A 20284-nucleotide genomic window follows, 5' to 3' on the forward strand; every position below is an offset into this window, starting at 1 on the left:
GGAATTAATAAATCTTTAAATGTTTTATAGCATTCTATTGGGAGATCATCCTCTCCTGGTGTTTTATTATTCGGCAGATTTTTTATTGTCTCTTGTATTTCTACTAATTCAAATGGTTCTATTAATTTATTTTGTTCCTCTGTTTGTAATTTCGGTAGTTCAATTTTAGTTAAGAATTCATCTATTTTGCCTTCTTTCCCTTCGTTTTCAGTTTGGTATAATTGTTCGTAGAATTCTCTGAAATTTTCATTAATTTCCGTTGGATTATATGTAATCTGTTTGTCTTTTTTCCTTGATGCCAATACCATTCTTTTAGATTGTTCTGTCTTAAGCTGCCATGCTAGAATTTTGTGCGATTTTTCTCCTAGTTCGTAATATTTCTGCTTTGTCTTCATTATATTTTTCTCCTCCTTATATGTTTGAAATGTTTCATATTTTATTTTTTTATCTACCAATTCCCTTCTTTTAGTAGTGTCTTCCTTCCTTGCTAATTCTTTTTCTATATCTGCTATTTCCTTTTCCAACTGTTCTGTTTCTTGATTGTAATCCTTCTTCATCTTAGTTACGTAACTTATTATTTGCCCTCTGATGAACGCTTTCATTGCGTCCCATAATATAAACTTATCCTTCACTGATTCCGTATTTATTTCAAAATACATTTTAATTTGTCTTTCTATGAATTCTCGAAAATCTTGTCTTTTAAGTAGCATGGGGTTTAATCTCCATCTATACATTTTTGGAGGGATATCCTCTAACTCTATTGTCAATATCAAGGATGAATGGTCCGATAATATTCTAGCTTTATATTCTGTTTTCCTAACTCTATCTTGTATACAGGCTGATAACAGGAATAAATCTATTCTTGAATATGTTTTATGTCTATCCGAATAATATGAATATTCCTTTTCCTTTGGGTGTTGTTTCCTCCATATATCCAAAAGTTGCATTTCTTGCATCGATTTAATTATAAATTTGGTTACTTTATTCTTTCTGTTAATTTTTTTCCTGGTTTTATCTATGTTTGAATCCAAATTGAGATTGAAATCCCCTCCTATTAATATATTCCCTTGCATGTCTGCTATCTTCTGAAAAATATCCTGGATAAATTTTTGATCTTCTTCATTAGGCGAATATATATTAAGTAAATTCCAAAACTCCGAATATATCTGACATTTTATCATTACATATCTTCCTGCTGGATCTATTATTTCCTCTTCTATTTTAATTGGTACATTTTTACTGATTAATATAGCCACTCCTCTAGCTTTTGAGTTATATGATGCTGCCGTTACATGTCCTATCCAATCTCTCTTTAATTTCTTGTGCTCCACTTCAGTTAAGTGTGTTTCTTGCACAAATGCAATATCAATTTTTTCTTTTTTCAGTAAATTTAGCAGTTTCTTCCTTTTGATTTGGTTATGTATTCCATTAATATTTAAAGTCATATAGTTTAATGTAGCCATTTTATACTTTGTTTATCTTTCCCTTCCGTTTCCTCATCATCACCTTTCCTTCTCATCCATTTCTGCTTTCTTTCTTTGAACAGTTTATAAGACAACATTTTTAACACATCAAACATTCCCCTTATTCTCCTACCTAATATTTCTTTAACCCCATTGTCTCCTCCCCTTCCTGAGTTGCCCATTATCCCTTGTCGGGCAACCACATCTCCCCTCTCCATTTGGATTTGCGAATTCACTCGCAAGCGTCAACTGATTTTGTAGTGACCGTAATTTCTCCCTACCCAGCCCCCCCCAGAAAAGATTTCAATTTTTATATACAACAAAGGTCACTCTCTAAATTCCCTCTTTACTCCTCTCTTCCCCTTTTTTTCCCTCATTAATTCTTCTCTATACACTATATATTTTCTTTTAAATGCACATACACTTATGTAATATATGTATTATATATGTATATAGTCCTATACACACGTCTTTTTAGTTCGCAGTCTTTTGTACTCTCGTTACACGTCTTCCTCTCTCAGTCTATTTTGTAATTGTTCTGCAAATTTTCGTGCTTCCTCTGGATCCGAGAATAGTCTGTTTTGCTGTCCTGGAATAAATATTTTCAATACCGCTGGATGCTTTAGTATAAATTTATACCCTTTTTTCCATAAAATCGCCTTTGCTGTATTGAACTCCTTTCTCTTCTTCAGGAGTTCAAAACTTATATCTGGATAAATAAAAATTTTTTGCCCTTTGTACTCCAGTGGCTTGTTGTCCTCTCTTACTTTCTCCATTGTTTTCTCCAGTACCTTTTCTCTTGTAGTATATCTTAGGAATTTTACTAAAATGGATCTTGGCTTTTGTTGTGGTTGTGGTTTAAAGGCTAATGCTCTATGTGCCCTTTCTATTTCCATTTCTTGCTGTAGTTCTTGACATCCTAAGATCCTGGGGATCCAATCTTTTATAAACTCTCTCATATTCTTGCCTTCTTCATCTTCCTTAAGGCCCACTATCTTTATATTATTTCTTCTGTTATAATTTTCCATTATATCTATTTTCTGAGCTAACAGCTCTTGTGTCTCTTTAACTTTTTTATTAGATTCTTCTAATTTCTTTTTTAAGTCCTCTACCTCCATTTCTACTGCTGCTTCTCGTTCTTCCACCTTGTCCATTCTTTTTCCTATTTCTGATATGGTCATATCTATTTTATTCACTTTCTCTTCTGTACTGTTTATTCTTCTTCTTAAATCACTAAATTCTTGTGCTTGCCATTCTTTAAATGAATCCATGTATTCTTTAATAAGAGAAAGTATATCCATTGTCTTGCCTTTCCCTTCTTCTTCCATTTCACTGTACTCTTCCTCTTCCTCTTCTTCTTCCTCTGGGTTGGCCATCTGTTGTTTCTTTGTTTTCTTTTTCTTCTCTTCTTTCTTGTTTTCATTGTCTTTTATGTTCTCCTCTTGCTGCTGCTGTTCTGTAGCTGTCATTGCCGGCTGTGGAGATCGACTCCCCAACTGGTCGCCCATCCCGTCGGTGTGTTTTTTTGCATGCGCGGTTGCGCACTTTTACTCGGCTCAGCGAGCCATTTTTGTTGTCCACTTTCTACTGACCTGAGGGAGCGGGCTTCTCTCTCCACCACGGGCCTCTTCGAACAGGTAAGGCCTTCTCCTTCTTCTTCCGTTGTCTTCTCTTCCTCTCTTCTTACCGTTGGTTTCGATTTTTCTTTTTTCATCGCCATCTTCTTTCCACCTTTATATTCACTTTACTTTAATTTTTATTTTTGTGCCTTTGTGCTTTCCTTTATTTTTTTCAACTTTTCTGGAGAGGGCTGGAGTTCACCGTCCAGCCACTACTCCATCACGTGACTTCCCCTTACGTTTTTTTTCTTGATGCCAATACCATTCTCTTAGTTTGCTCTGTCTTAAGCTGCCATGCTAGAATTTTTTGCGTTTTTTCTCCTAGTTCATAATATTTCAGTTCTGTCTTCATTATATTCTTCTCCACCTTATATGTTTGTAGTGTTTCATATTTTATTTTTTTATCTGCCAATTCTCTTCTTTTAGTTGTGTCTTCCTTCATTGCTAATTCTTTTTCTATATTTACTATTTCCCTTTCCAACTGCTCTGTTTCCTGATTGTAGTCCTTCTTCATCTTGGTTACATAACTTATTATTTGCCCTCTGATGAACGCTTTCATTGCATCCCATAGTATAAACTTATCTTTCTCTGATTCTGTATTTATTTCGAAGTACATTTTAATTTGTCTTTCAATGAATTCTCTAAAATCCTGCCTTTTAAGTAGCATGGAATTTAATCTCCATCTATACATTCTTGGAGGGATGTCCTCTAACTCTATTGTTAATATCAAGGGTGAGTGGTTGGATAATATTCTAGCTTTATATTCTGTTTTTCTTACTCTATCTTGCATACGAGCTGATAACAGGAATAGGTCTATTCTTGAGTATGTTTTATGTCTACCCGAATAATATGAATATTCCTTTTCCTTTGGGTGTTGTTTCCTCTATATATCCAAAAGTTGCATTTCTTGCATCGATTTAATTATAAATTTGGTTACTTTGTTCTTTGTCTTAATTTTTTCCCCAGTTTTATCCATGTTTGAATCCAAATTAAGGTTGAAATCCCCTCCTATTAATATGTTCCCTTGTGTGTCTGCTATCTTCAAAAAAATATCTTGCATAAATTTTTGATCTTCTTCGTTAGGTGAATATACATTGAGTAAATTCCAAAACTCCGAATATATCTGACATTTTATCATTACATATCTCCCTGCTGGATCTATTATTTCCTCTTCTATTTTAATTGGTACATTTTTACTGATTAATATAGCTACTCCTCTAGCTTTTGAATTATATGACGCTGCTGTTACATGTCCTATCCAATCTCTCTTTAATTTCTTGTGCTCCATTTCAGTTAAATGTGTTTCTTGCACGAATGCTATTTCAATTTTTTCTTTTTTCAGTAAATTTAGCAGTTTCTTCCTTTTGATTTGGTTATGTATTCTGTTAATATTTAAAGTCATATAGTTCAACGTAGCCATTTCATACTTTGTTTATCTTTCCTTTCCGTTTCCCCATCATCACCTTTCCTTCTTATCCATTTCTGTTTTCTTGTTTTGAACACTTCATAAGACAACATTTCTAAAACATCAAACATTTCCCTTATACTCCTATATAAAATTTCTTTAACCCCACTATCCCCTCCCCTTCCTGAGTTGCCCTTTATCCCTTGTCGGGCAACCACATCTCCCCTCTCTATTTGGATTTGCGAATTCACTCGCAAGCGTCAACTGATTTTGCAGTGACCGTAACTCCTCCCCACCCAGCTCCCCGCAGAAAAGATTTCAATTTTAATATATAACAAAGGTCACTCTCTTAATTCCCTCCTTGCTTCCTCTCTTCCCTTTCATTCCCTTATTAATTCTTATCTATACTCTATATATTTTCCTTTAAATACGGATACACTCATGTACACACATATATACATACACACATACACATATATATATATATATACCCATATACACACATACATATAGTTCGTGGTCATTTTTACTCTCGTTACATGTCTTCATCTCTCTGCCTGTTTTGTAGTTGTTCTGCAAATTTTCGTGCTACCTCCGGATCCGAGAATAGTCTGTTTTGCTGCCCTGGAATAACTATTTTAAGTACCGCTGGGTACTTTAGCATAAATTTATATCCTTTTTTCCATAGGATCGTTTTTGCTGTATTAAACTCCTTTCTCTTCTTCAGGAGTTCAAAACTTATGTTTGGATAGAAAAAATTTTTTGACCTTTGTATTCCAGTGGCTTTTTGTCTTCTCTTATTTTCTTCATTGCTTTCTCCAATATATTTTCTCTTGTTGTATATCTTAAGAATTTTACTAAAATGGATCTTGGTTTTTGTTGTGGCTGTGGTTTTGGGGCTAATGTTCTATGTGCCCTTTCTATTTCCATTTCTTCCTGTAATTCTGGTCTTCCTAGGACTCTGGGGATCCAATCTTTTATAAATTCTCTCATATTCTTGCTTTCTTCATCTTCCTTAAGGCCCACTATCTTTATATTATTTCTTCTATTATAATTTTCCATTATATCTATCTTCTGAGCTAACAGCCCTTGTGTCTCTTTAACTTTTTTATCAGATTCTTCTAATTTCTTTTTAAAGTCATCTTCTTCCATTTCTATGGCTGTTTCTCGTTCTTCCACCTTGTCCACTCTTTTTCCTATATCTGACATGATCATCTCTAATCTATTCATTTTTTCTTCTGCACTTTTAATTCTTCTTTTTATTTCACTAAATTCTTGTAATTGCCATTCTTTTACTGATTCCATATATTCTTTAAAAAAAAATATATATCCATTGTCTTGCCTTTCCCTTCTTCTTCCATTTCTCTATGTTCTTCTTCTTCTTCTTCCTCTGGGTTGGTCATCTGTTGTTTCCTTGTTTTCTTTTTACTCTCTTCTTTCTTGTTCTCGTTGTTTTCTATGTTCTCTTCCTGTTGTTGTGTTGCAGCTGTCATTCTCAGCTGTGGAGATCAACTCCTCAGCTGGTCCCCCCTCCCGTCAGTGTTTTTTTTTTCATGCGCATCACGCATGCGCGACTCCTCGCGCATGCACGGTTTCGCACTTTTACTTGGCTCCGCGAGCTATTTTTGTAGTCCCAAGCTCGGGACTTCCACTGACCTTAGGGAGCGGGCTTCTCTCTCCGCAGCGGGCCTCCTCGAACAGGTAAGGCCTTCACCTTCTTCTTCCGACGTTCTTTCTTCTTCTCTTCTTCCCGTTGCTTTCGACTTTTCTTTCTTCGCTGCCATTTTCTTCCCACCTTTGCTTTCACTTTGTTTTAATTTTTATGTTTGTGCCTTTGTGTTTTGTGTGTTTTTTTTAAACTTTTCTGGAGAGGGCTGGAGTTCCCTGACCAGCCACTACTCCATCACGTGACTTGATATAATTTGATTTCGATGTAAACTCCTGGTGTGTTGGAACCAAGCGTGAGTCTATCAGCATCTCTCTATCGATCTGGTTCAAGCATGTCCCAATCGAGAATCGAAAGGTCACATTGCAACTCTACAAATATCTGTGAGACCACGCTTAAAGTATTGTGTTGAGTTCTGGTCACCTCATTACAGGAAGGATGTGAAAGCAGTGGAGAGGAGATTTATCAGGATGTTGCCTGGATTGTGAGGCAAGGTTAGCAGAGGATAGCAAAGCTTTTCTCTTTAGAGTGCAGAAGGATGACAGGTGACTTTATAGAGGTCTTCAGGATTCTGAGAGGTATAGATAAGGTGGACAGCCAGGGCTGGAGTAGCAAACACCAGAAGATATTTGGTGTGGGTGGAAAGTTTAGGGGAGACATCAGGGGTAACATTTTTTTATTGGCCAACATCATGTCAACTTTCTACAGGAGCTCTATCGAGAGCGTCCAGGCCAGCTGCATCACAGTGCGGTACGGTTGCTGCACACCATCAGATCATAGGTCAATCCGCAGGACCGTAAAAGTGGCAGAGAGGATCGCTGGGGTCACCCTCATCCCATCCATGTGATTTACTGGGATCGTTGTTTAAAGAGAGCTTGCAAAATCATTGAAGACCCCTGCCACCCCGTGCACAGCATCTTCCAGGTACACCCATCAGGGGAAGAGATACAGGAGGATTAGAGCCAGCACCACCAGGCTGAGGAACAGCTTCTTCCCACGGGCAGTGAGGATGCCGAACGACTGCTAAAACAACTCTCCATTTCTCTTCTATTTATTAAGAATCTTTATTTCAAGATATGTAGTGTGTATTGTCTGTATGGATGTTTTTCACTGTTCACCGAGAACGCTGTTCCATCGGATTGTACTGGTCAATCAGATGATAAATAAACTTGAACTTGCCCTCTGCTCTTTGCTTCATGTGTTGCAGGGTTTCAACGTTCTGACTGGTGTTGGTTATGTCCTGTTTATACCCTTCCATGCTACCATGTTAACAGTGAGCTACATTCGCTTGGCACCTCGTTTCACTGTTGTTTCTTGTTGGTTTTCTGCAGGTGTGAGTGGGACCCTTGGATTTACGATCAAGGATGCATTGGGCCAAGTAGTTTATCCATCTTTGATGATGGTTTCTGCAAGAATACAAGGTAACGCCCAATCACTGCCCTGCAGTGCCTACTTATGACCTTCCATCACTTGTAAGCTTTGTGCTCAGGGGGAGGGCGTCTTGTCCCTCTCCCAGCCGCAGACTGCATTCCCTTGACATCTTGTGCTCTGCTGCTGGGCCAGAAACAGGTCCAAGCCCTCGTGTCTGCAAAAGTCTCCTTGTAGAGGATGGCTTTGGATCTTGACACAGCTGAGGTCCAACAAAGGGGGAAGGGTTGCCTACCCTCCCAGGAGAGACTGGTCACTCCATGAGCTAATCATCCCACTTCCCCCAAGAACCATAGAGCAATTACAGATGGAAACAGGCCCCTCTAGTCTGTGCTGAGCCACTTTTTCTTGCCTAATCCCCACTGACCTGCATTCAATCCATAGCCATCCATCCCCCTCCCATCCATGCACCTGTCCAAATTCTTCTGAAATGTTAAAATTGAGCCTGCATTCACCACTTCAGCTGGCAGCTCCTTCCACACCCCCACCCATCTGTTTGCACCCCACAGTTTGCACTTCTCTGTTTTGACTCCCCTGTTTTTACCCCCTGTTTCAACCACTCTTTTTGCACCCCTCTGTTTCGACCACTATTTTTGCACCCCTCTGTTTCAACCCTTATGTTTGCACCCCACTCTTTCCATCCCTATCTTTTGACCCCTCTGTTCCACCTAAATTTTTCTCCTTTCATCCTTAACCCATATCCTCTGGTTTGTATCTCACCTACCCTCAGTGGAGAAAAAAGCCTATCTGCATTTACTCTGTCTGTCTCCCTCATAATTTGAAATACCTCTATCAAATCTCCCCTCATTCTTAGCGAGTAGTCCTCACCTGCTTAACCTTTCCCTGTAACTCAGTTCCCGAAGTCCGGGCAACATCCTGGTAAATCTTCTCTGCCCTCTCTCTGTTTTATGGATAGCTTTTCTGTGGTAGGTGATCAAAATCCTCATCAATAGTCCATACTACCATCAGACACCAACACCAGCTTGCATAGCATCCATGACCAGGAAACAGATCTCTGTGCTCCTGATTCCAGCAAGAACCTGTTAACATCAATCTGATTTTACTCCCTCCCCAAACCCCCCCACCCCACCAGCCCTCCAACATCTCCCCCCAGAGTCTGTCACTCAGATACACACTAAGGGCAATTAACAGCAGCCAATCAGCATGCATGTCTTTAAGACATGAAAGGAAATAGGGAAGGGCAAGCTATTGGACCCCATCCATGTGGAGTTTGCACATTCTCCCCATGATTGGGCGGGTCTCTTCCCACAACCCAAAGGCAAATGGGTCAGCACACTAACTGGCTGTTCCCTGGGCAGCTGAGTGGTAGAATCTGGGGATAGTTCAGATTTCAGATTTATTGTCAGAGTACACACATGGCATCACATACAACCCTGAGATTCTTTTTACTGCAGGTGAGGCAGAATTACCACTTATTTTTAATGCAAAAAAAACTGTACTCAATGTACACACGTAAACAAGTAAAGAAATGTAAACAAACTGACTGGGCAATGCAGAGAGGGAAAAAAAATCAATCAAGTGCAAATGTAAGAGTCCTTAAACAAGTCCCTGATTGAGTTTGTCATTGAGGAGTCTGATGGTGGAGGGATAGCAGCTGTTCCTGAACCTGGTGGTGCGAGTCTTGTGGCACCGATACCTCTTTCCTGATGGTTTCAGCTAGAACAGAGCATGTGCTGGGTGGTGTGGATCCTTGATGATTGCTGCTGCCCTCCGACGGCAGCGTTCCCCGTAGTTGTTCTCGATGGTGGGGAGGGTATAATTGATGATCTCCTTTCTATAGTGGATATTGTGGGGGGGGGGGTGTAGGGGAGTAATGGGAAGAGCGAGGGGGGTTTGGGGGGTTTTATATACACATGTACTGTTCATCTTTATATGTATTTTATTATATTTGAATGTAGTTGTGGTTCCGTAGCGACGGCTGCGGCAGTGCTACCGAGTAAAGAGACATCCACACAGTGTGAGGGTGAACCAAAGAATGGCGTTATTGGTTTGAATGCACTGTGTCTCCACACTGGCCCGCCCACTTCCGCTGACATACCCGCCGGCTTCTGGAAGCAGATGGCTCCATAGACCGTGCGTGGCGCCAGGCGCCTGCTCCTTCTCGGCAGTGATGGGGAGCCTGCACCCATCTTGGACTGGCCGCGTGTTGCGGCAATTTGGCCCATTCACTCGCGTGGTCACTCGATCTGTTACAGTTTCAAGCTTTTAAAATGAAGTGTGTGGGGAAAGAAAAGCAAAGAAAAAAAATTCACATTCTTTGTACTCATCTAACGAAGAAGAGGGGAAAAAAAAACCCAGACTGGAAAGCCTTGCATCAGCATTCATCAAACATAAGATGCCTGGTCCTCATCTGAAAGAGAAACTTAAAGGGACAGGAAGGGACAATAGGAGATGTTAGAATGGGCACCAAGTTTCTTCAAATTTAACAGCGAGATCTAAGGTAGCACTTCTAATTTTGTCAAAGTTCCAACAGGTTTGTGGAAACCATTGAATTGCAGTAGACAGAGTGGGGTCCTCCCATTTCAGAAGAATTGCTCTCCTGGCATTCAGGGTGGTAAAAGTGATCGTCCGACGAGCAGAAGTCGGAAAACGACCCACACCTGCTCTTAAAACTCCACAAAAAAGAGCAGTTTGGTTTGTAAAACAAGGATTGCTGAAAGAAAACCAAAGTAATCTTTCCAGAACCCAACAGGGCCCAAACGTATGGGTCAATGAAGCCACTTGTGTCACAGATTGGATTAAAATTAGGAAACTACAGGCACGCTTGTCCTTGGACATGTGCATCCTATGGACGGCCTTGAATAGGGGAGTGTCAAGAACACATTGATGAGGTATTAACTTGATTGAGAACCTTTTGCCACATCTCTGCAGGGAAAGACTTTTGGAGCTCCTGCTCCCAACACCCTTTTCAGTCACAATTTTAATAACATATCTGTTATTCAAATGAACAAGAGCATCAACCCTATCGGCCTCCGTCAGTCTGAGCGTCGGCCACAGGCGGGGTTGGGGCTTCTAATCATAGAGCAGAATGCAAGGCTGGCAGAGTCATTTGCTGAGAATCACATTGATTGCTGCTGTGGTGGAAACTCGCTTGTGGACAGCAGTGCCTCGCAGCCCACCGGAAGCGGTCGGATTACATTGGTGGATTCCTTCTGTGTGTTTATTTGGTTTGAACACAGTTTAGAGGTTCTGCCATTTGGGGACTGTTGGGGAAAATTAGGTAATGCAGGCCTCAAAAATTATCTAATTTGAAAATATTCTAAACAAATGCGAGCCATGTTTGTTTGAAAGTTGTTCAAATCATTATCTGATTTAAGGCACGCAGTTTGACCTGCTGAGTTTCTCCAGCATTGTGTTTTTAGGACCGCAGACTTGTGTGTCTTATACCGATGCTGAGATATATCTGTTTTACCTCAGATGTCAGCACACTGAAGGGACACCTGCAGACCATCATCTCTGTGAATGGCTCTCTGGCGGACACACAGAGGCAGCTAATCAACAAGCTGAGCAGCCTACAGGCTGATATCATTACCACAGCGAAGGATCCCAATTGCCAAGGATGTGAATCAGCTGAACAAGCAGTCAGTCGTCTGGATCTGAGTTTTACTTACGGCGCTGTAAGTACCAAAGACCTGTGTCTCTCCGCTTCAATGACCAGCCCTTAAATCTCTTCGCTCGTGCACTGTAAGGAATTATTTAGTCCAACTATCTCCACTTACTACACTTTGCATCCTTAATTTGCTAACTACTCTCCAGGTCAAGAACAACTCATTATTAGGTGCATTTATTATTTTTCCTTGCGTTCGCAGTTTAAATCTCCCTCACCACCTCTCCTCGACCCTTCGCTGTCCCTGTCAGGTCACCCGCGGGTTGTCTCTACTCTCTATCTCTCCAGCTTGCATGTAGCAGTCAGTGCAAAGCTGTTACAGTGCCAGTGACCCGGTTTCGAATCTGATGCAGTCGGCGAGGAATTTGCCCGTTCTCCCCACGTCTGCTTGGATTTCCTCCGGGTGCTCCACAAGCCTCGGACCGGGCCCACCCCCAATCCGCGGGCCTCGGACCAGGCCCACCCCGACCTGCAGGCCTCGGACCAGGCCCACCCTGTGATAGTACAGACCTATCACCAATGTATATAGTTACAGTATCTAGAGTGTAATGACTGTGCTTACAGCGATTGGCTGAGAGCTTAGCCACGCCTACTGTCTGAGCCTTAAAGGGTTGTGTCCCCAGCCAGGTCGGATCATTCCGGACTGGTCGGCCACCTGTGAAGAGCTCCTGTCTTTTGCTAATAAAAGCCTTGGTTTGGATCAAAGAGTCTTTGGTTCTTTCGACGAGCTCTACACACCCCTGATCCAAAAGCCTCGGACCAAGCCTACCCTGATCCATGGCCTCGGACCAAGCCTACCCTGATCCATGGCCTCGGACCAGGCCCACCCCAATCCACGGGCCCCAATCCACTCCTGATCCTCAGGTTTCAGACCAGGCCAATCCCGGTCTTTCCCCTAAGCCTGCACCTAATCTGCGTTATCCCTCATCTTACCAACCATATTGCACAATGTTTATACTCATGGTCCCTCCACTGCCCTCACCCCTACCTCCTCTCCTCAGCCAGCTTACCTTTCATCCTTCCCCCTCTTGGCAGCTGTTCTCCTTCCCTTCACTATTGAAACTGGCCGTCACTTTTCCATTTCTGGGGGATATTTGACTGGTAAAACACAGCCAATTCTGATTGTCCTCCACCAATAATCTGTCTGCACTCTCTTTAGCCAACTGAAATCCAGTCTGTGTTCAACAAACTCACGAGCTTCTCTTCAGCTGCACTGAACAGCTCCCTGGAGCAGGTAACTGTTGTCCTTTCAGCATTCCACAGATTCTTCAGGAGGCTGGGACTAACAATGCGTGTTCTGTCTCCCCAGGCCAACCGCTCTTTGGATGAAATTCCTGGCCGGGTGATGAACCAGTCCTCGCAGGTTTTCACAGGTGACTGTGGTGGGGAGGTCCTTGTATGTCCAGCCTGCAACATTGATCAGCAGTGGAAATGTTGGTGACATTAAAAAAAAATCATTTACTTTTGAAAATCTGTTCTTTTTGGTTTCTGCAGACATCAAGAGAGTTCTGGATGACGTTGAAAGTAACCTCTCCTCTGCCATTCAAAGAGTCACATTTCTCGATTCCCTCAAGAACGTGGAGGATGCTATCAATTCTCCACAAATCATACAGGTCTCGGACGAGGTGAAGCGGTTCAATTACTATAGGTGCGTAAGTGTGATTGTTGGAGTTGTAGGGAAAGGTCATTTTATAAGAATATCAGAGTCGGATTTGGCCGTCCGACCTGTCGAGCCTGCTCCACCATTCAATGAGTTCACGGCTGACCTAATGATCAGCTCATTTCCACCCACCTACCTTTTCCCCATATCCTTTAATTCCCCTACTCTGTAAAAGACTACCCAACCTTGTCTGAAATATATTTACTGAGATCATCTCCACTGCTTCAATGGGCGCGAATTCCACAGATTCACCACCCTCTGGTAAAAGAAGTTCCTCCTCATCTCTGTCCTAAATCTACTCCCCTGAATTTTGAGGCTATGTCCCCTAGTTCTGGTCTCCCCCACCAATGGAAACAACCTACTTACCTCTAACTTATCTATGCCTTCCATGTATCTATAAGATCTCCTCTTATTCTTCTAAATTCCAATGAGTACAGTCCCAGACGACTCAATCTCTTCTTGTAGCCAACCCCCTCATCCCTGGAATTAACCTGGTGAACTCCCTCTGCATCACCTCCAAAGCCAGTACGTCCTTCCTCAAGTAAGGAGACCAGAACTGCACGCAGTGCCCCAGATGCGGCCTCACCAGGACCTCGTACAGTTGCAGCAGAACCTCCCTGCTCCTAAATTCCATCCCTCTGGCAATTAAATATAGAAACATAGAAAATAGGTGTAGGAGTAGGCCATTTGGCCATTCATTTTGATCATGGCTGATCATCCACTCAGTACCCTGTTCCAGCTCTCTCTCCATACCCCCTGATTCCCCCTAGTCACAAGTACTAAATCTAACTCTCTCTTAAATATAGCTATGGAACTGGCCTCAATCACTTCCTGTGGCAGAGAATTCCATAAATTCACCACCCTCTGAGTGAAAAAATTCTTCCTCATCTCAGTCCTAAAGGACTTCCCCTTTATCCTTAAACTGTGACCCCTGGTTCTAGACTTGCTCAACATTGGGAACAATCTTCCTGCATCTAGCCTGTCAGATCCCTTAAGAATTTTGAACGTTTCTATTAAATCTCCTCTTAATCGTCTAAACTCCAGCGAGTACAAGCCCAGTCGTTCTATCCTTTCTTCATATGCAAATCCTGCCATCCCTGGTATCAATCTGGTCAACCTTTTCTGCACTCTCTCCATGGCAAGGAGACCAAAACTGAACACAATACTCCAGGTGAGGTCTCACCAAGGCCCTATACAACTTCATCAATACCTCTCTGCTCCTGTACTCGAATCCTCTTGATCTGAGCGCCAACATACCATTCACCTTTTTTACTGCTTGCTGCACCTTCCTGCCCACTTTTAATGACTGATACACAGCGACACCCAGGTCTCTTTGCATCTCCCCTTTTCCTAATTGGATACCATTAAGATAGTACTCAGCCCTCCCATTCTTTCCTCCAAAGTAGATAACCACACACTTATCCACATTATATTGCATCTGCCATGCATTTGCCCACTCACCCAACCTGTCCAAGTCACCCTGCACACTCTTAGCAGCCTCGACACAGCTTACAATGCCACCCAGCTTTGTGTCATCTGCAAACTTGGAAATGCTGTTTTCTAGTTCCTCATCTAAATCATTAATATATATCATAAATGACTGGGTCCTCGCACTGAGCCTTGTGGTACCCCACGAGTAACTGACTGCCATTCCAAAAAGTACCCGTTTATTCCTACTCTTTGCTTCCTATCTGTCAACCAATTCTCTATCCACCTCAATATCATATCCCCTATACCATGTGCCTTAAGTTTGTATAGTAATCTCCTGTGTGGGACCTTATCAAAAGCCTTCTGAAACTCCATGTAAACCAACGTTCTATTTGCCTTCTTGACAGCCTGCTGCACCTGCAAACCGACCTCTTGAGATTCATGCACCAGCTTTCCCGAGTCCTTCTGCACGCCAGCGTGCTGCAATCGTTCGCCATTTAAATAATGTTCTGATCTTCCATTTTCTCTCTCTAAGTGGATCACCTCACATTTACCAACACTGTCCACCATCTGCCAGACCCTTGCCCATTCACTAACCTATCTATATCTCTCTACAGACTCTCTGTATCCGCTACACAATTTGCTTTACCACTGTCTTGGGTAAACTTGTACCTCTCACTTTGTTCGTTTTAGATTGGTCACAGTGTTTGAGCTACCGAAAGAAAATAGACACACACACCGAGAGCAGTTCAGATTATACAAATGTTTATTACAAATTCAAAAGCTGATTTCACACTACAATATGCAAGCTCTTCCCAACTATGCTTATCAACGCTTGGACTGGTCCCAAATGCCGAAGCGAGGCAACAACTGCACACTTGTAGTAGGTTGTCAAGCTGCCGGTAGCAGCTTCTCCACCTCCCCTGATCGGGACTCCAGAAGTTCTTCTTCTTCTTGCTGAGAGATGTTGCCACCTCTCGGAGAGTCTCAAACTTCAGCAGCGGGACCATGGCTTATATTACCCAAAAACTGCTTACCCAAGCACCTATTCCCAGCACAGCAAGAAAGATAAGCAAGCAAGCTAGCATGCGAGGCTATTAACGAATAATATAATTTTCAGCTTATCACTTTGAATATAATGGTTTATTTTGCATCAAGGCTAGGCCTCTGACAGTCTGTGACCTAAACAAGCAGGAAGATTAAATGTTCTTAGTACACAGATGTCCTTTCGTCAGATAACAGCATCTCTGGCTCCTCGGTGGAATTTAGCTTATGTCTGCTGATTCTAAAACACAAGCAGGTTCTCAGTCTTGCAGAACCAAGAGCAGCAAATTTAAAAAACAGGTTAGAATCTTCCATTACATCCACTCAATTTGATGTCATCAGCAAACTTATAACCATATAACCACTTACAGCACAGAACAGGCCAGTTCGGCCCTACTAGTCCATGCCAGAACAAATCCCCACCCTCCTAGTCCCACTGACCAGCACCTGGTCCATACCCCTCCAATCCTCTCCCCTACGTGTAATTATCCAGTCTTTCCTTAAATGTAAATAACGTTCCTGCTTCAACCACCTCCGCCAGAAGCTTATTCCACATCCCAACCACCCTTTGCGTGAAGAAATTTCCCCTCATGTTCCCCTTATAATTTTCCCCTTTCAATCTCAAACCATGGCCTCTGGTTTGAATCTCCCCCACTCTTAATTGAAAAAGCCTATCCACGTTGACTCTCTCTGTCCCTTTTAAAATCTTGAAAACCTCCATCAAATTAGATGCACCACACTCCGTCCCCTCTTCCAGATCGTTAATGTATATTGTGAACAGTGGGGGCCTAGCACCGACCTTTGTGGCACCCCGCTCATGACCTGCTCCTAAATCCAATCCCTCTTGCAGTGAAGGCCGATACTCTGTTTCCTGCCTAAATGCAAGTCCTTCGTTTTGTTGCAGGTGGATAGTCAGCATTGTTCTGTGTTGCATCATTCTCTTAATCATCGCCTGCAATGTGCTGGGTCTTGGCCTGGGAACCGCAGGAATCATTACCAGGGATGATGTGAACCGGGGCAACACATGTTCCAAATCTGGAGCTAACTTCCTGATGGCGTAAGCCCCCTCCTGTTTGTTTCAGGGTGGTGATGGTGCTTGGACTGTCAGCCTCACCAAGAAGAGAAGCACGTTTGGTGAGGTTGCTGGTTTAAATATGAGCAAGGAAGGATGTGTGAATGTATTGGCACCTTCCGTTTGAGAGATTGTACCCATCTTGGTGTCAGTGGCTCTATGCCAGGAGGTGCCCTCTGTATCTACAACAGTATGGAGTGTGACTGAGTAAGGGGTGGCCAAATGGCAGCTTGTGAGCTACATGAAACTCTTTGATGAATAATGTCCGGCTCGTGGAAATATGTTGGCTGAGACAAGAATCATACAGGCCGATGCTCACAATGGTAATGGCTTGCGATTCAAAATATTTGGTATTTTACCCATAGATCTATATATCTATATATATAGAAATTGGAACCCCCCCCCCCACCAATCTTTGGCCCTGGTCACCCACCCACCAGAGCTCCTGACGTTCCAGCCGAGAATGCTCACCCTAGGCCCCAGCCGCCCTCCCATCTGAGTTCCTGAAACCCACCCTGACCTTAGACCTAGATTCTGGCTGCATCCCCCCTTCCAACCACCCACCCCCCCCCCACCACTGGAGCTCCCGACGCCTCGACCATGGACTTGCGCCCAAGCCGCAGCCACCCACCTGTCCGAACTCCTGATGCCCACCTACCAGACCTCCCGATGCCCCGACCACCACAGACCTACCACCTGGTTTCGCTCACCCATCTGAACTCCCAATGCCCCAAAACCTTTTGATTATTAAAACTAATACAATTGGCAGCTTAAAAACTACATACGTGAATAAATATTATTATATTATTACTTACATGTATTTCTTAATATTTATATGTTTTTTGTAACAAAATGTGCATATAAGAGTAAAATTGTTATTTTTTTCATGTCTTGCGGCTCTCAAACATCTGAAGTTTATCGTATGTGGCTCTTACGTTAAGCAGTTTAGCCACCCCTGGTCTAAGTGAATGAATTCAGGAGGGATAAAGGATGTCTGTCTCTGTGTTAAGGGTTAACATACAGATGCACAGCTGAACTTGTAATGACTCCACAAACGTCACTGCTCTCTAAAACCTGGAACTGTGTGCATTGTGTTGCATAGTGAGCCTCTGTGGGGTCTTGTGCAGTGCGCCTGCATGTGCTGTGCAAGATTCCTGTGGTTGGCCTGCAATCCACAGGGGCTGAAGGTGTGATGAGGGGGTCACTATGGGTCCACTAGTGCACAGCATGCCTTGTTTGTCATCGAGTGCCTGAGTCACGACCGCCTGTTGTAGATGTTCCATGCCCCATGTGGGTCGATCTCCTCTGGGGTATGCAGCACCTGTGGGCGGGTACATCTGTCCATGCCGTGGTGCATTTAAGAGTGTCCCTGTACCTGTGGTGCATCTGTTGATGGGTGGACCAACCCAACTGTTGCCTGTTTTGTCCTCCTGCAGGGGAGTTGGGTTCAGCTTTATCTTCTCCTGGCTCCTCATTCTCCTGGTGTTTGTCACCTTCTTCGTGGGAGGGAATGTTCGGACGTTGGCCTGTAAACCTTGGGAAACCGGAGAAATCTACCAGGTGAGTGAGAGGTCCAGAACTGCTCACTGTTGCCGAGGTGGGAGAGTCTCAGGAGCAAGACATCCCTCTGTGGATGGTCCCACCGACCCTCCTGACCACTGCTGCTCCGTGGTCTCAGTGACCCACTGCAGGACAGTGCGTTGACAGCAATGAGTAGAAGATCTCCACAGGCCATTCATGGCTGTACAACCACTGTGTACAAACTTTCCCATCCCAGACAGCACCAAGGGATTTCTGGGGAAAGACTAAAACAAGTTAGAGTAAAACAAACCTGGGGAATGTTTCTCCGGAACCTTTAAGGGGCCCTGAAAAGTTCTTGGAGTCCATCGAGCCTGCTCCGCCATTCAATGAGATCCTGGTTGCTCATCTCCACCTTTACCCCACATGCCTTAATTCTTCTACTATGTAAAAATCTATCCAACCTTGTATTAAATCTATTCTCTGAGGTCGCCTCCACTACTTCAATGAGCAGCGAAATCCACTGGTGATTCACCAGTTCCTCCTCATCTCCGTCCTAAATCCACTCCCCTGATTCTTGAGTGCATCCGTTGGCATGTACTCCTGCAGCCTGGAATGTGCCAGTCGGAAGCACTCCCTCACTGACGTCTCCGTGTGTGTCCTCCTGGGAACAGCCATAGATCAGAGAGTCTTCTGTCACGCTGCTGCTGGGGATGAACCGTGACACTCTTAGCAAATCTACATTCTGCAAAGAGGAGGGTAACTGTCTCCACTCCGCCACAGTCACGTCGAGGACAACGTGCGTTGTGTGCGATGTTCCAGAGAAGGCGGGGACGGGGTACTGAACTTTAAGATCAGCCATGATCTCGTTGAATGGTGGAGCAGGCTCGAAGGGTCGAATGACCTACTCCTGCTCCTATCTTCTATGTTTCTATGTACAGAGAGGACAGTAAAACTTCAATCATCCACTCCCTAATCCTGCTGCTTTACTGGGTGCTGACTATGCCATAGGTTCCCACACTCCCCTTAATCTTATGGGGTAGCTGAAACACTCATTACACTGGGGCACCATGGTTAGAATGAAGGTTAGCGCAATGCTGTCACAGTGCCAGAGTCTCTGGTTCCAGTCCGAAAAGGAGTTTGTATATTCACTCCGGGTCTATGGGGGTTTCCACCAGGTGCTCTAGTTTCCCACCACTCTTCAAAGCGTACAGGGGTTGTTGGTTAATTGGGCAGCATGGGCATGTGGGGGCAGAAAGGACCTGTTATCTTGGTGTAAGATCACATTAAACTTAATACTGCTGTGTTACATCATTAAAGTGAGTTGGAGCATTTATTAGAATAACATCCTGTGGTTTGAAAATGTGCCAGGCTCAAGTGTCCTGGTTTAACATTGTCATCTGCTTGATGATGACCCAGGGGATGTAGCCTCAAGATTCAGGGTAGAAGATTTAGGACAGAGATAAGGAGGAACTGCTTTTCCCAGAGGGCGGTGAATCTATGGAATTCGCTGCCCATTGGAACAGTGGGGGCGACCACAGTAAATATATTTCAGACAAGGTTGAATAGATTTTTACATAGTAGAGGAATTAGGGGATATGGGGAAAAGGCAGGTCGGTGGAGATGTGCCGATCATCAGATCAGCCATGATCTCATTGAAAGGTGGAGCAGGCTCGACGGGACGGATGGCTGATTCCTGTCCCTATAACACTTTGTGTTCTTGACCTTGACCTGCCCTCTGAACTGGCAAGTCACTCCGTTCAGGGGACGTTCGGGGTGGGAGAATCTGAGCTTGTCTTCTCCAATAAAACCTTGTACATGCATGCATACCCAAATGATCCCTTCACTCAGCCAGAAGGACGTGGAATTCACTGCCACGTTGAAGTGAGCAATGAGTCGTCATTGTGGGCAGTCCCTGTGTGGCATCAAGTCACTGAGACTCAGATGGAGCAGAAGCCCAGGCAGATACCGATGAGGTGACATTTCCCCACTCAAAATATTAGCTCACGTTTTGTGGTTTCACCGCATTGTGGAGCCTTCGGCTCACCAGGTTCACGTGCTTCTCTCTCCGTCTTATTTACCTGTGCTTGACTTGCAGCCTTATTGTTGAATTAAGTGCTTGTCAAGACATATCTTGAGAATGGTGTCTGCCTCCTCCACCTGTTCAGGCAAATCGCCCCCTCAGATCCCCTCAGCCCAAACCCTTGCCTTCTTGTTTTGGACACTGCCACTAGGGAGAAAAGTTCTTCCCATCAACACTTTCAATCCCACCTTGTACTCGTATCATATCCCACCTCAAGCTCCCCTACTTGGGGAAACAAACCCAGCCAATACTTTTAACGCCATCCCTGGT

At 43.5% G+C, this 20284-nt stretch overlaps 1 protein-coding gene across 3 annotated transcripts in view; it reads left to right on the forward strand.

Annotated features, from left to right (window-relative positions):
* LOC138753979 (prominin-2-like) overlaps positions 1-20284 on the forward strand; it is a 95289-nt gene that overhangs the window by 28791 nt on the left and 46214 nt on the right. For all 3 annotated transcript variants that reach the window (XM_069917648.1, XM_069917646.1, XM_069917647.1), the window contains 7 exons: positions 7485-7574; positions 11020-11219; positions 12369-12443; positions 12519-12582; positions 12704-12857; positions 16246-16398; positions 17850-17973. In XM_069917648.1, the coding sequence (XP_069773749.1) occupies positions 7485-7574; positions 11020-11219; positions 12369-12443; positions 12519-12582; positions 12704-12857; positions 16246-16398; positions 17850-17973 (860 nt within the window). The remainder of the gene's footprint in view (positions 1-7484; positions 7575-11019; positions 11220-12368; positions 12444-12518; positions 12583-12703; positions 12858-16245; positions 16399-17849; positions 17974-20284) is intronic.

Source organism: Narcine bancroftii, chromosome 2 (genome assembly GCF_036971445.1).
Source record: "Narcine bancroftii isolate sNarBan1 chromosome 2, sNarBan1.hap1, whole genome shotgun sequence".
Classification (NCBI taxonomy): Eukaryota; Metazoa; Chordata; class Chondrichthyes; order Torpediniformes; family Narcinidae; genus Narcine; species Narcine bancroftii.